Here is an 18,476-nt window from a genome sequence, read left to right on the forward strand (position 1 = left end):
CACTGCAGCCAAGAGTAGCCCTGCTCGCCACAACTGGAGGTAGCCCACGCACAGCCACGAAGACACAGTGCAGCCCAAAATAAACAAATTAAATAAATAAATTAAAAAAAAAAGAAGCTTTAAAAAAAAAGTGCTAGGAATGTATAAATGACTTGGGAAACTGGGACAATTCAAAGTCATGGTCTTTTGCATTATCTGGTTTCCAAAAATAATTACTTGACCTTCCATGTGAGTCGGGCACTCAAAGATCAACAGTCACTCCTAAGATCACCAAGAACAACCTTTAAACCGAAAAGTCAGTTTGCTATTCTATTAGCTGCTCTGCAGAGTCACAGGATAAGTAAACATGGTCGTATCTGTTAAAAAGAAGAGTTTAAATTGACTCTTAAGAGGGTTCCTCATTAGAGAACACCTAGATGGGAATTATATATCTTAGCATAATAAACATTATTGACTCAAAGTTTACAATGTTCATTCACATGACTTGTTCCTCACCGGCATACTCTAGAAAGAGTGATATGGTGACTGTAGTCTTGAGCACTTAGCTTTCCTACTGACCTACAGGTACTGAGTGAAATTGCAGACTGTTCTCTGGTTTGTTTCAGGCTGTCAATCAATCCAATGCTTTGGAGAACATTAGCCCCCTCCAGGGGACTGCTTCAACCATAGCACATTCCGTGGGTCAGAGCCACTTCCCAGTTTTCACCAGCTGAATGCCACTGCTCCAAAGAGAGCTCTGACAGGTTGCTGGAAATTTTCCTCTTATCAAAGATGTCTCCTAATCTCTAAGTCTTCATTTCTGCAACTGGATGTCCTGACATTTACTGGAAGTGTAATGTACCGGAGATAGGTATAGGAGCTCTCACAAACTCAACAGGCGGGAAGAGGGCGTACCTAGAGCTTGATTCATTCTCCTTCTCCACTAAAGCCCATTAGAATGCTCTATTTCTTATCTTGTCACTTGATTGTACTCAGGAATTGGTGAGTTAGACAAGCATGTTTCAACTCAGTCTTCAGCTCTCTGGATAATACTAAAATCAAAAGCTCACCGAACCATGATATGTCTCATTTGATAGAAAAGTGCCTTCTCATTTATACAAAGATATCTGGAAATAGTGAGTCAGAAACTATTATAATACGTGTAAATCTAGGACATACATACAAAACCCCAAACTCAAACCCTAAAACCCCCCAAAACAAAAAACCAGCATCAAATGATTCATTAACTCCTAAGGGAGGACAGCTTAAGAATGACAAATGTTAATCAAGGAAGAAATGACAATGTCTTAGCGTGTAGTGAGAGGGAGCACTTCAAAACTATGTCTTTTATTTGTCTTTGGAGAGGGACGGGGACTGAATAGTGCCAAGACTGGAGTAATTTACCCTTAAATTATTTATATGCAAAACTATTAACCTACATAAAATGAAGCTGGATGATCCTAGAGCTTCCGTGAGCTCCTTGAGCTTGCCTGCTGTTAATCAGATATCAGATAATGGTGAAAAACTGAGGGTATTTAGGATAATGAGAAAATGACAATCCTACTTACATTACAGATCCCCAGGTATGCAAGTAGTTACTGGAGTTTTGTTATTATTATCCCCTTTAAAAATAATTTTTAAATCACACAAATAATATACTCATATTTTCCTTAAAAAATTAAAAATATTAAATTTTAAAAATATTTTTATAAGGATAAAAATCCCCTAACCACCACACCCAATCCAACTCCACTGTTGACAATAGCCAACATCTGCATTTTCTATGCCAGAAACCCTGCTAAGGGTTTACAGGAATATCTTTTTAATTTTCACAAATTCCTGCTAAAGTGAGTTCAATTATTATCCCCATTTTGCAGAGGAGGAAACTGAGCCATAGCACACTTATGTCCCCCATTAACTCAGGTGCCCACTCTTAGTAGTTAGGGACACATCCATCCAGGTTTTTCTATGGATCCCTGTACATTTATGAGTACTCATAGCACATGCAGGGTGTTGCTGTTTTGTTTCACTAAAAAACCTTAAATGGTATCATACTATACATATCCAATCTACAATTTGCGTTTCTCCCTGACAGTTCATAAATCCTAACTCATTCTATTTATTTACTTATTTATTTGTTTGTTTGTTTGTGGTACGCGGGCCTCTCACTGTTGTGCCCTCTCCCATTGCGGAGCACAGGCTCCGGACGCGCAGGCTCAGCGGCCACGGCTCACGGGCCCAGCCGCTCCGCGGCATGTGGGATCTTCCCAGACCGGGGCACGAACCTGTGTCCCCTGCATCGGCAGGCGGACTCTCAACCACTGCGCCACCAGGAAAGCCCTAACTCATTCTTTTTAATTGCTGTCTAGTGTACTACAGCTGTAGCATTCTCCTAGTGACAAGCATGAAGGTTATTTTTGATTTTTCACTTTTAGAAATGACGCTGTAGTGAAAGTCTTGTGCAAGCTTTCTCATTCACAAGGGCAGCTGCTTGGGTGGATATCAAGATATGGAAGTGCTGGGTGATGCTGAGGGCATGTTTAAATTTTAATAGATACTGCTAAATTGTCCTCCAAAATATGTACCACTAGTATATAAATACATATTTTCCTATTACCATGCCAAAATCTGATATTATCAATCTTCAAATTTTTGCCAAGCTAAGGAATCATGTTTTAATACGCATTTCCCTGATTACAATAAAGGTTGTGTTAGGCAACACCATCTGACTGGTAATTAAATGATAAAGTGAGTTAAAGTAGGGCAACATAAAAAATGTATATATACATTAAGCATATTATTTATTTTAAAATACATGGATGTGCATTCCCCCTCCCATCTTCTGACACAGGAACAAGGCTTCACAAGTAAGGGATCACTGACTGGGGCTCTACATATACTTTCTGCATTAACCACATCCTTACAATGTACATCTAAGATTCCCTGGTTTGGTTTCTTAAGGGAAGTGAGAACGTAAAAGTCTTGTGAAATAATCTGAGTGCAGAATTTAATTTAATTTAACCGTAAGTTTTTAGTAATGGCCTTCATCAAGATTTTCCAAAGCATTTAATTTAATTTTCACAAAACAGCTCTCTTTCCACACTTGTGTTTCATTGGTTTACATATTACCTAACTAAATTACATAATTACAATGACATTCAACCAGTATAAGCAGGTTTGGAAACTGGTGCTTGGAAAACACACATTTAACTGAGAGAGCAAAAGCACAGAGGTATTCTAGAGAGTAGCCCACCAGCCATTCTGTGAGCCCACCCTGGACTGAAGTCAGCATCTTTCAGAGGGGTGTGTGAGAGTCTTCTAACGCAGCAGGTTGGGTAAGAGAGTAGCCACTGTTCTAGTGATGTGGAACATCTTTTCATATGCTTATTACCCAATATCCTCTACTGTGAACCATCTGTTCATTTCATTTACCTATTTTTCTAGTGGATTAGCCTTTTCTTAATTATTTACAAGTGTTCTTTAGAAATCCCAGTACTAATCCTTTGTCTTTTATGTCATAAATATTTTCTCCCAGGATGTTGCCTATCTATTAACTACTTTTCTGTAGTTATTCTGTCTTGCAGAAGTACTTAATTTTGATCTAATGAAATAAACTATTTTTCTTTCTTTTTTAAATATATTTATTTATTTATTTTTGGCTGCATTGGGTCTTCGTCGCTGAGTGCGGGCTTTCTCTAGTTGCGGTGAGTGGAGACTACTTTTTGTTGCAGTGCGTGGGCTTCTCATTGTGGTGGCTTCTCTTGTTGCAGAGCACGGGCTCTAGGGCGTGGGCTTCAGTAGTAGTGGCACATGGGCTCAGGAGTTGTAGCTCGTGGGCTCTAGAGTGCAGGCTCAGAAGTTCTGGCCCATGGGCTTAGCTGCTCTGTGGCATGTGGGATCTTCCTGGACCAGGGCTCGAACCCGTGTCCCCTGCATTGGCAGGTGGATTCTTAACCACTGCAGCACCAGGGAAGTCCCACTATTTTTCTTTCTTCATAGTTTTTGCTTTCTATGTCCTAAGAAAGCCTCCCCTGCTTTGCTAAGATTCTAAACATAGTCTCCTATGTTTTCTTCTAATACTTCAATAACTTTATAATTCCCAGATTCCAGATGAGGAACTTGAAGTTCAGAAGTTTTAGATATTTGACCAAAATTATAAAGCTAGAAATAACCTGGGATCCATATTGAAATATATTTATATATAATCTCCAAAGCCAATGCTACTACTTTATACTACCTTCCTGAAGAAGGAATTAAAGTCTGAGAGAAGTAAAGTGAAATACATGATGTCCAACAGTGGTAAAAACTGGATGAATGCACATGTTTGTACTGAGTACATAAATGGCTGACATATAAATGACTCATCATCAGCCACAGAAAACCAGCACAATCTCTTCCACCCACAGAAACCGTGGTCAATAGTATTTAGATGTCCCAAGTGACTGGACATCTAAATACTATTGAGCAACTACTAGGTACAAAGTAATAGTTGGACCTCGAGGTCCAACTTCTCTTATTCATACATTCCTCCATCCACATTCAAGCAAACAAAAATATACCGAACACCTAGCATGTCCCAGGTAACAAGCGCCACACACTCATAGATGTGGACTTTGCTAGACTCCTTCGTATGAATAGTCTGCAAGTTCCTAAAGCTTTGCTTGCTCAAAACCAGCCTCTACATTCGCAATGTACCTTGAGTTGTGGTCATTTAGGTCACATGCCTTCTATCTGCTACCAGAAAGTGAGCCCACTAGGGTGATGAGATTTACATTATGCTCCTCTGCATCCCCCAAAGCACAGAGCCTAAGGCCCTGACAGTACAGGTGTTCTGTTACTGCAGTTACTACATTGTCATGTGATGGATGCTTCCCTTCCTCTCTTGTGGACCACATTTGATCTTTTAAGGGTGGGCAAGAGTGAGTAATGAATAATGAATGAATGAATGAACACTTTGTATTTTCATCAAACACAGCCTTCTTAGTGATTTTATCTTTTCATTGAGGTCACTATTTATTCTCACCACTACCGGTCATCTTTCCAGGTGTCACAGTCTTGTTATTACCATTATCTCCTGAGTCCTCTGTCTTCCTTTAATACCTATAAGAAGCTGTCAAATCTTGTTGCTTCTATTGCAACCTTGCCTAAACCTTTTCTATTCTCCCTGCCACTACCTTGGTTCAGGTTCACTATCTCTTGTAAAAACTATTATGAATGATCTCCCACCCAGGCTCCCCATACTACTCCATATTACACCTGCTGATTCCACATAAACTTTCCTGAATCATAATCTCATTCTGACAATCCCTAGCTTAAAAACTTCAAAGGCTCCCATTAATCCACTGAATTGATTTTGGACCTCTCAGCTGGACATCAAAGCTCTGTGTATGACCCCATCTACGTTTTGCCTCTAATTTCCCGCTGCTCTCCTACTGATGCCTTCTCCTGACCCCTCCCGCTCCCCAATCAAACAGGACCATGTGCTTTTTATGAAATACGTTTTGTGTTTTCCACCTCTGTTACTTCAGCCTGGGGCACTCTCCCTCATTCTATCCTTTGAGGCCCATTGTAAACACCAGCTCTTTCATCAAGTAGGTCCTGATCCACAACAGACAAGATATCTGCCTTCTTTGATATCGGCAGCTCTTTGTGTTGTCTTCTTGGAATCGATCTTGTTTTATTTATCTAACCCTGCTTTATTTATAGTCATTTGGTACTTACCTTGTTTACTGCAATACAAGCGCCTTGTGGTAAGAGTCAGTGGTTTCCGTATTTTTGTGTTTATCTGCAGAGTTTGGGACAGAGCCTTGTACACAGAGGCACCCAGTAAGCTACTGGTTGACCTGAACAGTTCCCTCAACTCTACTGTAAGCTCCTCGAGGACAGTGACTTTAAGTACACTGTGTCTCTCAACACAAGTAAGGGCCTTATGCATAACAGGTACTCAAAACATACTTGTTTAAGGAATTTCATGGTTCCAGAGCAAGATCTTTCAAAACAGATGTAACACTGGCATTAACCTAAAACATTCACTTAAATCTCTCTCACCAATTAACGTAAAAGAAAAAGAAAAGGAACACTGACTCTAACATTCATTATTCTTTCCTTTCGTTTTATGTGATAATGCCTAACTCTTATTAAGTGCTTATCACGTACCAGGCACTGCACTCAAAGTTTTACAACAATCACCTCGTGTAATCCTCCCAAGAGCACCATGAAGCACTGTCTTTTTCCCCAATGGATGGGCAGGAGGTTTAGAGAAGTGAAGTAACTTGATCCTGCAATGAGTAAGTGGCAGAGCTGAGATCAGAATCCAGGCAGTTTCTGCCTCCAAAAACCCATGGTTGTCACCATGATGCCATATGCCTTGGTTATGTTTGCCAACCCTTTTAATTTCAACAGTTTGGGTAAAAAAAAAAATCTTTTAAAAAGTACTTCAAGCTACATCTTAAAATCATTCTTTGAAACGTAAGAACAACTTGACTCTCAGATTATTTTAATGGACGTAAAAATAAAGAATTGTTGAGTCTATCTCATCCACCTTCCAATGTAAGCTTCAAATTTAGGAGGCTGTTTTCTCAAACGGCATGCATGGTCAGTACTTGATTATGCATCCCCCCAAACGGAGGTGACAAAGGTAACATACTTCCAAATAACTGAAAATCATTTAATTTTGGAACGCAGTCTAGAAATCTCAGAACCAAAAATAACCATTTAGTCCCCATTCTCCTTGTAAGTCTTCATATACTTGAAAACTCCTCTTGGTGGCCTGGACTCTGATTCGCTGGCAGAGTGAAGTGGTGTGGGGTTGACATAGATAATCCATGAGTAAATAGGCCAGAATTTCTCTCTTTTTGAATCTCCATTCAGTCTGCATGGAAAAGCACCAATTCTGACCACAGTGCTGAAAAAGAATACACTAGCACCAAGGAGCTGATAGACTATGAAACTGAGAGAGAAGGAAAAAAGTTGTACTGGCCCTAAATGTGATGAGAGCAACACTGAGGAAAAACTCACAAGCTGTAAGATAAAAGTCACTGCTTTCCTTAGGATTTCAGAGATACAAGCATGTGAAGTAGAGATGGACGCTAGTAGTTACATCTAAGAAAAAGCCACCAGCGGACTGGTCACCAATGTCTCTTTAGCCTCCAATGGAAATACTATTACTAAAGATGGGATTCATAACTTAAGATGAAATTATATCAAGCAACGACAAACTTTGTTCAATAAAATACAGTAGAAAACTGACTACTGATGTTTCAACTACTCAGATCTTCTATTTATCTATTCAAAGCAAAAAAAACTTCATGTAAAAAGTCTGATAATATTAACTTCACTATTTAGTCATAGCTACCTTTTCTGGATTTAAGTATTGATGTTAAAATATACCACAGGTATGATGAACCTCTGTGACTTAAGGGATACCTTAAAATCCAAATCCCATTTATAAAGCAAAATTTATCACAGTGTTTTTCACTCCTTTAAAATGATCTAAAATACTCAGTTGTTGATACTTGAGTTTTTCAAGTTGTAGATCATATGTTCAGAAAAGAATAGAGGAAAAAGAGTGAGCCTGTTATGTTCATTAGTGTATCATGGAAAAAGGACAGCCTTAAATACTCATGAGCACTGGTGAATATTCTGCCGACTCCTTCTGCTGTAGCAGAAATCAGAAAAACAAAAACAAAGCACATAACGGAAAAAGGAGTTTAAGTCAAGTGAAAATATTTTATGACATTGCAAACTTCTTAAAAATACATTCACTCAAACATGAAAAAAATAGCAAGCAATTAACCCCAAAATAAAAGAGAAAAACAATTCTACTCCAACATAACTGAATAAATGCATATTCTTAACAATCTGTAATCTCTTAAGAAATCAGCTAATATGATAATTTACTGTTTGTTTAAGAGATGGAATATTAAGGTGGAACATGTATATTGATTTGTATTAGAGAAAGAGGTTCCTAACAATCTGTTTCAGATCATAAGAATTCTCACGTTAACTCAAAACCCACAATACCTTAACAGTGTGAATGTGAAGTACAAATTTGATAAAGACCTACCTTCAAAGTACCTTATTTTCCTTTGAAAGGCAACTTCCTTAACAACACTACATATCGAGAATAATGAAACTTAGCCATTCACTGTGATCTGGACACGAGTTAAAGGATGCAGAGAAAAAGAAAAAAGGTAATGCCCCCCCCATAAAACTCATTCCTACTTTATGCTTTTTCCTTTAAATTTAACCATTTTGAAATACTAATAATTTTGCTACATTTCCCCTGAAACATTCTCTATGAAGATTAAAGAAGGGCTTGTTCAAAAACAAACAGGATACAGGAGTACTGGTACAGCTTCCAGGCAAGCTATAAATAGCAATGGCATTTTCAAGAAATCTCATGCCAGTGTGTAAGCTGCAGTTTAAACATGCAGTGAAGATTTTATTATAATGCTGTCACCAAAATTCATTGTTATACGAGAAATTCAATGCTTACCAAGTTTTCTTGGTTCCTGGCTGCTATTTTTTGCTCCTCTTCTGCCCCATTTTTCATGTATTTGACCTCTTCCACTGGTTTGATCCTATACTCATCTGAGTGCCAAAAAAGAAAAGACATTTTATAACTTTTTTCACAATGGGAGAAAAGTGTCAGTAAGAAAAGCCCAACAGCATAATTTGTTAGAGCCCTTTCCCTGCAGCCTTTCTGTGTGGTTCATTTGAAACAATCTGGAAGAAGCTTAACCAGCCTCTTTTTATGAGGCACTCTCCTCTGTCTACTTGGCAAAGCTCAGCACCACGAAGGCAGCTAATGGAAGTGGCACTGCCTGGTCCTTTCACAGAGAGCAGATGGTGGCAGCAGAAACAGAGGTTATTCCATATCTAAAGCCTATTTGGAATTTATACGCATTAGGGCATATCACAGAATGGTTTAAGGAGATTTTTCTCCTTGAGAATATTAGTTCAAAATGCCTGTGGCAGCAACGTTATGCAGTACGTTCACACCTGAATTTCTTTCTTTTGGAAACACAAAGTAAGACTAAAGAGCTTAACTGATCAACAAATAGATATACACAATTGGAAATTGAAATTTTCCTGTTGGTGATCCCCATATTAAATGTGGAACACGGCTTCCCTGGTGGCGCAGCGGTTGAGAGTCCGCCTGCTGATGCAGGGGACACGGGTTCGTGCCCCAGTCTGGGAGGATCCCACGTGCCGTGGAGTGGCTGGGCCCGTGAGCCATGGCCGCTGAGCCTGCGCGTCCGGAGCCTGTGCCCCGCAACGGGGGAGGCCACAACAGTGAGAGGCCCGCGTACCGCAAAAATAATAATAATGATAATAATAAATAAATGTGGAACAGTCTGCAACAATTTCATATGATACATACAGACTTTAATCTCTCTGTAAAGTCACACACATGAACAGCCATAATATCACACGGCTCTAATTGGTAGGTATATCTATCACTCAAGGCGGTGAGTATAGTGGGCCATGGACGGGACCTGGACTTTGCAACAGCCAGAGAGAGAGTACAACAAACTCCAATATCAAAACACGTCATAGAACAAACTTGGGAAAACTTGCAATTAAAGTTCCTCTCCAGGGTAGAGGTTTGGTGATGACTATGATGACATTTTCACCAGATTTCTGTCAATAGGAAATGACTTGGGCACACTAAGGTCAAAACAGGTGTGACTTTGAGTCATCTTTAGTCCAGTGTGTAGGAAAAATCACAGACATTATGGAATTAGAAAATTTCATCAACCAACAAACTGATGATTGCCTAGCATATGACATGGAATAATGTCTATAAAAGGCTACCTAATAGACAGATGTCTATCACTAGGGAGTCGCAATATATTTTCTTATTGCCTGTGGTTAATTTGCTACAATGACTATATGCTTATATAATTTCTTGCCTTACTATTTATAATACCATTTCCTATATAGTTTCAGGCTTCCTCATACTATCCCTTAACATGCTACCCCCAAAGATGTTTGTTACAGTAATATTTCTTCAAGTAATTATGCTGTTCCAGTGTTTCTCAAAATTATCATCCTTATGAAAGTAATACATTTACATATATCTGAATAAAGACTCCATGGTCACAGCTGAGCCAACTGTTTTTTCCATCTGACAATTCAAGGTAGTTATTGACTCTGCTTCTTTCTAAAGAAATTAGAAAGACTGGTATGAGGTTACAGTAATGAGTCCTTTAGGAATACCACGTCCTAAATGTATTAACAAGTTACTCAATGGGTTCTGATCCACAACTACAAAATACAGAATTTCACATTCCAATCTGGTATTCAGGAGAGAAAAAAATAAGAGTAAATTAATAAATTTGGCACATTTAATTAAGGATTATTTACTCAGAAGTTGGAAAAGCACTTGTTAATCGAAAAAGAAAAGACCCTGTCTAATTATGCGTCCCATGCAATTAAACAGAGACAAAAATAAAGGAAAAAAATAATAGCTAAAGATGGGTCTCCCTAACTTCAGTTTGGAACATTAATATTTATAAATGATGGTTCACTGGGATAATTACTAACATTTAACTGAACTAAATTGTGATCTTAATTACTTACAGTGAGTCTCTAATTATTTAAATATAAATTACACACATACATACATATTTGTTTTAAACACAATTCCAGTGGACTCTAGGACTTTGTCTAGAGGACACAAACCTCACATGATGACATGGGGAAAGCACAACATTTTAGGACCTAAGCAGAACCTTCTGAAAGAGCCTTCCAAAAGATGCCCCTTTGCCTGCGGCACAGCAAAAAGGTTTCTTCTAGAGGGGACCCGCCCTTGCCTTGCCCGCTGTCCTCTCCCACCCCTAAGCCACAGCCCACAGTAGACGCTCTCTAAACAGCTGAGTGATATTCAATCTTCATTTTCTTTTTATCCCTCCAGGAAACGCAGCTGAATTCAAAGTATTAATAGCAGACAAACTATTGATATTTTTCTAATATTTTTCTTCAATGAAGAAAAGCTGCTGGCTACGTCTTTCAAAGCAGTGTTATTCCACATACAGACTCTTTATAATATCACCAATTTAGAAAGAGGATAGGTTTTAGCGTGTCACTAACAAACATGCCTGGCTAGCCAATGCTGTCTTTGTGGAACACGCTATGACTGGATAAAAAAGAAAAACAAACAGCCACGACTGCAAAGCCAGACCTATCATTATTACTTACATAACACACTGCACAGAATCCATCGTGGTATGAAACAAAAAAGCCAGCAAGACCCTTAGATAAACCACAATTTGTATAAAGCATATACTTAAAAACGGTCTGTCAAGCCTCTCAAAGGCTGGTGCTGGGGATGAAGATGCCCATCTGGAAACAGACAACTCGTCAACCAACGTGTCACACATTTCCATGGTGACGCAGCCGTCAGGAACGGCACTCTGTGTGGACCAATGGAGCATTTCGGGTTATGGCAGTGACACAACCACTCCAGAAATCCATTTTTCTTTTTGGTGAGGGCTCGGGGGACTCCGTGTGGGACTTTAGCCCCTTCATCAGATCACACACTGGAGGCAACTGCAAGTAGCAGAGCCACTGTTACAAGCCAGAGAGCCCCGCCCAGCAACAGAACAACCTGCCAACTTAATTAAGAGGAGCCACAAGCAGACTGTTTTCCTCTGGCTCCCTCACACCTGTTCACAATTTTTCTTTTCTTCCTGTTGATCTTGTCAGGTGGCTTCTTAAAATGCACGTCAGGAGCTGTAGGCTAACACCCCGTTTCGAACCTGCTCCCCTTTCTCTCTAGGTAAACAGTTGCAGGCTGTGACAATCAAAATAGATCTGGGGTAAAAGCACTGCTGTGGTGATATTTTTAGCATTTTATTCCTCAGATTCCATCAGAGAGGGCTACACTGTTTCTGTGGCAGCTCTATCATGCGAAAGACACACTGTTTCCCACCAAATCTCTGCGCCTCACATTTGACGTAAAGTGCCTCATATATATGTATATAAAATTAGGTTTTTAGAACTAGAAGGTGATCAGTTGGTTGGACTTGCTTCAGATGTTATGGAATCAACCCCATTTTCAGGATCCTGTCAATTCTTCCATTGTCAGCAACTCACTGGCCCCTATCCTGTCCTCCCAAGCTTTGCAGATGCAAGATCTGCCTCAAGGTTACATTTATAATCAACGGAACTGACTTCAGAATGAGTGAATTAGAAGGCGATGAGTGCTGGAGTGAGTTCATAATGCCATAACTATTAAAAAGTTAACAATTCTCATAAAAGTACATATTAGATGGGGAAGGAGGAAGACAGGCAAGAGTTCCAGAAATGCTACTATTTAAGGTAGGAAGGGATCTTACAGTTGTTTCCTAGAATGGTGAAATTCGTATCTATCGATACTTTCACACTTAAGTCTTCTTCTGATCAATGACATATGTACCAGAATGAATCTTTCCCAGGACTGTTCCGATTTCAAAAACTCTGTGCTAATGTCCTCATATCAAAACAATGCAACAGGGCTTCCCTGGTGGCGCAGTGGTTGGGAGTCCACCTGCCGATGCAGGGGACACGGGTTCGTGCCCTGGTCCAGGAAGATCCCACATGCCGTGGAGTGGCTGGGCCCGTGAGCCATGGCCGCTGAGCCTGCAGGTCCGGAGCCTGTGCTCCGCAATGGGAGAGGCCACAACAGTGAGAGGCCTGTGTACCACAAAAAAAAAAAAAAAAAAAGAAAAGAAAAAAACAACAACAAAAAAACAATGCAACATCTGGGCATCTTCACTGAATGCTCCAGATTGCTTCATCATCCAAATTTTGCATGAAGATTCTCTGGTAGACTAATTATTATTATATGCTCAAGAAAATATGAGGGCTTGGAACAAGAGGTAGAAGAAGTATTTATAAAAATAAACAAACCAATTAAAAGACTGAACTATTCTGCATTTTAGTGTAAACTCACTTCCCTTGGGTTTCTCCCACTGAACATCCTGTCCCCCAAGCTAACTAAATTCAAGTCCCCAAATCCTGGTATGACTTCAAATTCTTGCCTAGGATCTTTATTTCTTTACTTGGTGAGATTTTTTTCAAGAGGTGAGTATTCACAGTGGCTAAGAGCTTGGCCTCTAGAGCTTGAATGACTAGGCATATGGCCTTGGGCAACTTACTCATGCTTTCTGTGCCTTGGTTTCTTCATTTGTAAAATGGGAATATTTATAGTACCTAATCTCACACACACAGTCACATGAATTAATATATGAATACACTTAAAACAGTGCCTAGCCCATAATAAATGCTCAATAAATGTTGGCTGCTGTTTTAGAAAAACTGTGCTGGTTCTGCAGGGAACACTATTTCTAATGCACAAAATCCATCAAGGTATAAAAACAGAAAGCATAAAGTAAACATCAAAAATTAATTTAACTGAAAATTCTGACTTAACTATGTTAACAAATAAAGTGAGAAGGGAATATTATCGTCCAGGATAAGCCTTTAGCATTTTTTAACTAAATGCATATAGTGCTTTAATTAAAATATAACATAATTTTAAAAGAACAATAAATAACTTTTATGACAGGAAAAAGAAAAGTGATCATTATTTGAGTGAAACCAGGGTTACAAGAAAACAATGTTCCTCTATCTTCCTTTATATCCTAACTCAATTATTGCCATTGGCACAGCTCCTAGTCTCGGCCTTCCTTGAGGGCACAAGAGTGAATGGCTGAGGTTCAGGAGAGTCTGAGAACCTACCATGGGCTGGGCTCTGTGATAAGTAATGGAGGAGGTGTGGAGTGGGGAGACAGAAGAGGCCGGGAGACAGTGCCCGGGGAAAACCACTGTCTTGCGGGGAGGCTTATGCTCTGAGAACCCTTCTGCTACCTGGAGCACGTTCCTCAGGCTAGACTGACTGCACAAGTAGGCTGACCCTATTCCACTCAGCCACAGACCACCAAGACAGACTAACTCTGGAAAACCTTATGCACAAAGTAGAGACTCAGCTGAAGGACCTCATAGACCAGTATCAATTCTCTGAGTCAGGCAGTCCCTTCACGATAATTACTATATCCTCACTGGCAGAAAGTGATTTCGCCCTTTCCAATGTAATAGTTATCATTAAGCAATTTCTAGGGTAATTATGAACTGCTCGTTCTAAATGTTTTGAATATTTCTAAAATAAGGCTTTGGTGCATTTAATAGAAAATGCTCTCAGTTTTTTTCAGAGTGTGTCTCAAATCAACCTAATAAAGGAAAACTAATTTCAAAATAGGATTGTCTAATACATGAAGTGCTCATGGTCTAAAAGTATAAACTGTTAAAGAATAACAAGCAGGGAAATTATGTTTTCAGACTTCATATTTGTGGAAGATTAAACCCTGGCCACTGGGTTTCCACTAGGGGAATTAGGAAGATTGTACATATTTGTACATATCCCCCTTTATGATATCTCATAATTGAAAACTGTTAATATCACTAAGAGGGCAAGTCTCATATGTCTACTGTATCCTTATTCACTAGTGAAACCTAATGCTTGGATATATTTGAAAATCAGAGATAGATAAAAGATACAGTCTTGCTTCAGTCATGTAAAACTCATTTCAGCACACCCTCACTAATAAGGGGTATTATCCTTTTTAAAAATATGCAATGAATTGAAGGGTGAAAATGGTATCTAATTTTTATTTTAGTTTGATGTTTCAAAATTTACCAGTGATACTGAATACTTTCCCCCTGTTCTGATCATTCATGTGTGCCCTTTGTGATACATCTCTTCATATCCTTTGCCCCTTTTCTCTAATTGGAGTTGTAGCATTTTTCCTATTGACTGCGATATGAGCTCTCTGTAAACTATACCAATTTATGGACATATTACTGGCCCCAAAAGGTCTGGGCAAAAACACCTCTGATTTTCGTTCAGACATGAGGTGGTGGAAGGAACTAGCTGCTTTCTGTCTTTGAGGCAAGTGCTAGGCTATCCCCTGCTGTCTTTTCTGTGTTTCTTTCCTTCTTCATTTCAGCAATATCCATTGAGCACCTACTGCGTGCCAGAGAACGTAGTACTCAGTCCTGGGGTTATGCCTAGGGAAAGGAAGCAGATCCTATTCTCAAGGAGCTCACAGCTAGTAGGGGAAGATTTAAGAAAATGAGCAAATAGAGTGCAGAATGTCTGCAGCCATGAAGCACATGTGTGGGGTGACTGTAATAAGAACAGAAGGGAGGGACCCCCCTAAGCAAGGATGGGGAGAGTCTTGGAGGAGGTGACGTTATCTCACTGGAGCGCTGAGGAACACTAGTGTGTGCGTGGGAAGGACAGGTCTAGGCAAGGGGACAGTGAGTTCAACAACCAGAGAGAGCATGGCCAACAGGAACAACTGCAAGTGGTCTAGTACAGCCAACACGCAGATTCCAGGGGGCCTCGAGGGATGTAGGGAGCAGAGGCTGCCAGGGCCAGTGCAGGAAGACCTGGTATGTGAATCCCACCAGAGGCAGGCTCCATTCTGAGGGGATACGGTCTCCCTAACCAGGGCCCAGACTAAAGCCATCGTTACAGGCTAAGCTGGTCCTCTGGCCTGTCCTCAACCATCTCCTCTGGAGAGACCCCCAACCATCGTAATCCAAGGCTTTCTCCCTCTCTCTGAAAGAAGGTGTAGCAAAGGTGGAACTTACATGGAGCAGTGGAGGTGGACCAGTCAGGTGAGGAAGGTGAGGAAGAACAACACACGGAGAAGACTGGCCAAGAGCCAGAGAAAGCAGCCACAAAGAGTCTCACGAGGGTGGAGTTTTTACCTGGAGTCAGCTGGTGGGGCACTGGTGGGGCTGGAGCTTAAGACACAACATCTGCCAGAACCTGTTTCCCGCTTCCCCGACGGGAAGTTGTAAGGTATGCCTTCAACTGGTGATGGGGAGATATCACAGCATGCAGAACAGGGAGTGGTTGGGATGGGGTGTGATAGGGGCAAAGAAGCTGCCACTGAACCTGATCCCAGCTGCTTCCCCTTTGGCGGGACAGCAGTGAATCACAAGGGACGGAGCACCGGCTTCAAAGGGCCTTTCTCTTCTGGACCTGGCTTGGTGACTTCCCAGCTGTGTGCCGTGGAGACAGGGGATAGACTCCTCTGAGTGAACGGAGTGCGTTGCGATGCTTGTGCACGGGAGCTATGGCCTCTTAGCATTCTTAGGATCTTGTCCACGCCTTCGAAGAGGACAAGCTGAGAGGTGTCCACAGCTGCAAGGATGGGAGGGTGGTAAAGCTTCCCTCATTACGACACCCTTAATAATTAAGACTGGACCTGCAGGCCTCATTCCTGAATCATTTCATCATTTCAGAGGCCAGATAGCACATCTCCTCCATTCATTTGAGGCTCATTCAGTGACCAGGGAACTATGAGCCAGCCATTAAGGGCCCCGGAACATGCATCTTCTGACACGCTCCGACAAAAGACATGCAACCAGATCCAAATCCAGCCTGGACTCCTTTAGGAATGCATATGCAACCAAGGCTTTCCTATGGAGGGGGGGTTTAATTTTTGTATCATACAGTAATAATTCCTAACCAAGAAAGTGAATGAGTGGCGAGCCACTCCCTGAGAGGGAGGGCATGCATGGTGGTTCTGACAGCCATTTACCCAGCTTCTCAAGAGCCCTGCTCTGACTCTTCTGGAATGCTGGTTCTCCACCAACCACAGAAAAGCTGGAGGCCAGCTAAGTCCTCTCTACTATTCTTGGTGCGGTTCCCCTTATCCTTGATAACCGTTCAAGAGAAAGCCTGCCCAGCTGTCTGTCCTCTCCCCTGCTTTGATTTAATCCTCATGTCAGCCCTATGAGGCTGGCATTATAACCCATTTTCCAGTTGCAGAGATTAGTCCTTGATTGGCTGGTCAAGTGGCAGTGCTGGTTCTAAGCCAGGTTGGTTGGGATCCAGGGCCAGGCTCCTAACCACTAAGCCAGTTCTTTTTTTAAACCGCAAAGCACAGGAAATAATTACTCTGAGAAATGGTACAGGCATAAAGTATGAATGGATTCAGAAAGGATTTGGACATATTTGCAAATCACAGTGACATAAATAAAAGTTATAAAGACAACTAACATTCATGGGTAACATCAGGGAAACTATCAGAGCCTCCCTGGTCAGGCGTCTGGAGCTTCTGTCAGTGGAAGATATCATCCCTGTGCTCCTTAAGTTAGGAATTAATATACCAATCAAAGTAAGGGTTGTGAGACTTTTCATTGCAGTGGCGATTTGACCACCACTGCATCTAACGGAAGAAAACGGAAGCTATTCTACAGTATACAGTAAATACTGCAATGTCTTTACAAAAACTTTGTATTTTGAAAGATAACTTCCTTTTAAGCCTTCTGTTATACACTACAATTTTGATATATGATCTTAGCATTAAGACCAAGCAATAAATCTAGGATGTCTTCCTTCACTGGAGGTGGAGGAAGAGGAGGAGGATGAGAGCTATCATTTATAGAGACCTTTTTTTTTTTTTTTTTTTTTTTTTGCAGTACGTGGGCCTCTCACTGTTGTGGCCTCTCCCGTTGCGGAGGACAGGCTACGGAAGCGCAGCCTCAGCGGCCATGGCTCACAGGCCCAGCCGCTCCGCGGCATGTGGGATCTTCCCAGACCGGGGCACACACCCGTGTCCCCTGCATTGGCAGGCGGACTCTCAACCACTGCGCCACCAGGGAAGCCCCCTATAGAGCCCTTTAAATGTCCCAGATCCAGTTCAGAAAATCTGTTATACAACAGCCCATTTAATGCTCACAGGGCTCTAAGAAAGAGAACCGTCAATGTCTCCATCCTAAGGAAACGTTCACTCATCCAGCTAGCTATACCATCCAGTAAGTGGTGGGACTGGGGCCAGGCCTTGAACCAGGCAGTCTGACTCAGATCCCAGGCTCTTATTCGACTTCCCCACAAACGTGTAGTAAAGTTAATTTCTGATAAAAACAAAAATTCTCTCTGTTTGCTGATTTCCATTACAGAACTATTAGAAAATGTTATCACAATATGGATCCTCTCCCCAATGGAAGTCACCTTTAAGATAAAGATAAACCTTTTCAGGTCAGGCATTAAAAAATGTGTTATGATAAAATAAGATCTAAGATAAATGCAAACAGTTATTTTCTTTTTGGGGTAAACCATAAGGCACTAATAGCAATTACGAACAGATACTAACAGAGGGGCTCACATGCCTTCCTTTGTACATGAAGTCGATGAAACTCCACTGTCATTCCACTGTCAAGAGGGCTTGAAATGAGAGTGGCTTTTCTAGGACTGGCAATACCTTTCTGCTGATTCATTCTCAGTTAATTCTTCACTGCTGCCCAAGATCAAGGGTCATGAATTTGCAGGATGGCTGGTCAGGATTAGGAAATTCTATGATCATTCCAGAAACTCTTCCCATTTAGTGTGGCTGCCATAGAGTTAACCGAAACATTGAACAATTTGGCCAATGGTGTGTGTGTGTGTGTTTGTGTGTTTGTGTTAAGGACGAAGGACATTTTAATGGTGTAAT

General features: G+C 40.9%; 1 protein-coding gene across 1 annotated transcript in view; it reads right to left on the reverse strand.

Moving 5' to 3' along the window:
• Nucleotides 1-18,476, reverse strand: part of LOC309799397 (uncharacterized protein C1orf21) — a 237,823-nt gene that overhangs the window by 111,951 nt on the left and 107,396 nt on the right. The window contains exon 3 of the mRNA XM_082612458.1: nt 8,477-8,571. Within this exon, the coding sequence (XP_082468584.1) occupies nt 8,477-8,571 (95 nt within the window). The remainder of the gene's footprint in view (nt 1-8,476; nt 8,572-18,476) is intronic.

Source organism: Mesoplodon mirus, assembly GCF_964341445.2.
Source record: "Mesoplodon mirus genome assembly, chromosome: 3".
Lineage (NCBI taxonomy): Eukaryota > Metazoa > Chordata > Mammalia > Artiodactyla > Ziphiidae > Mesoplodon > Mesoplodon mirus.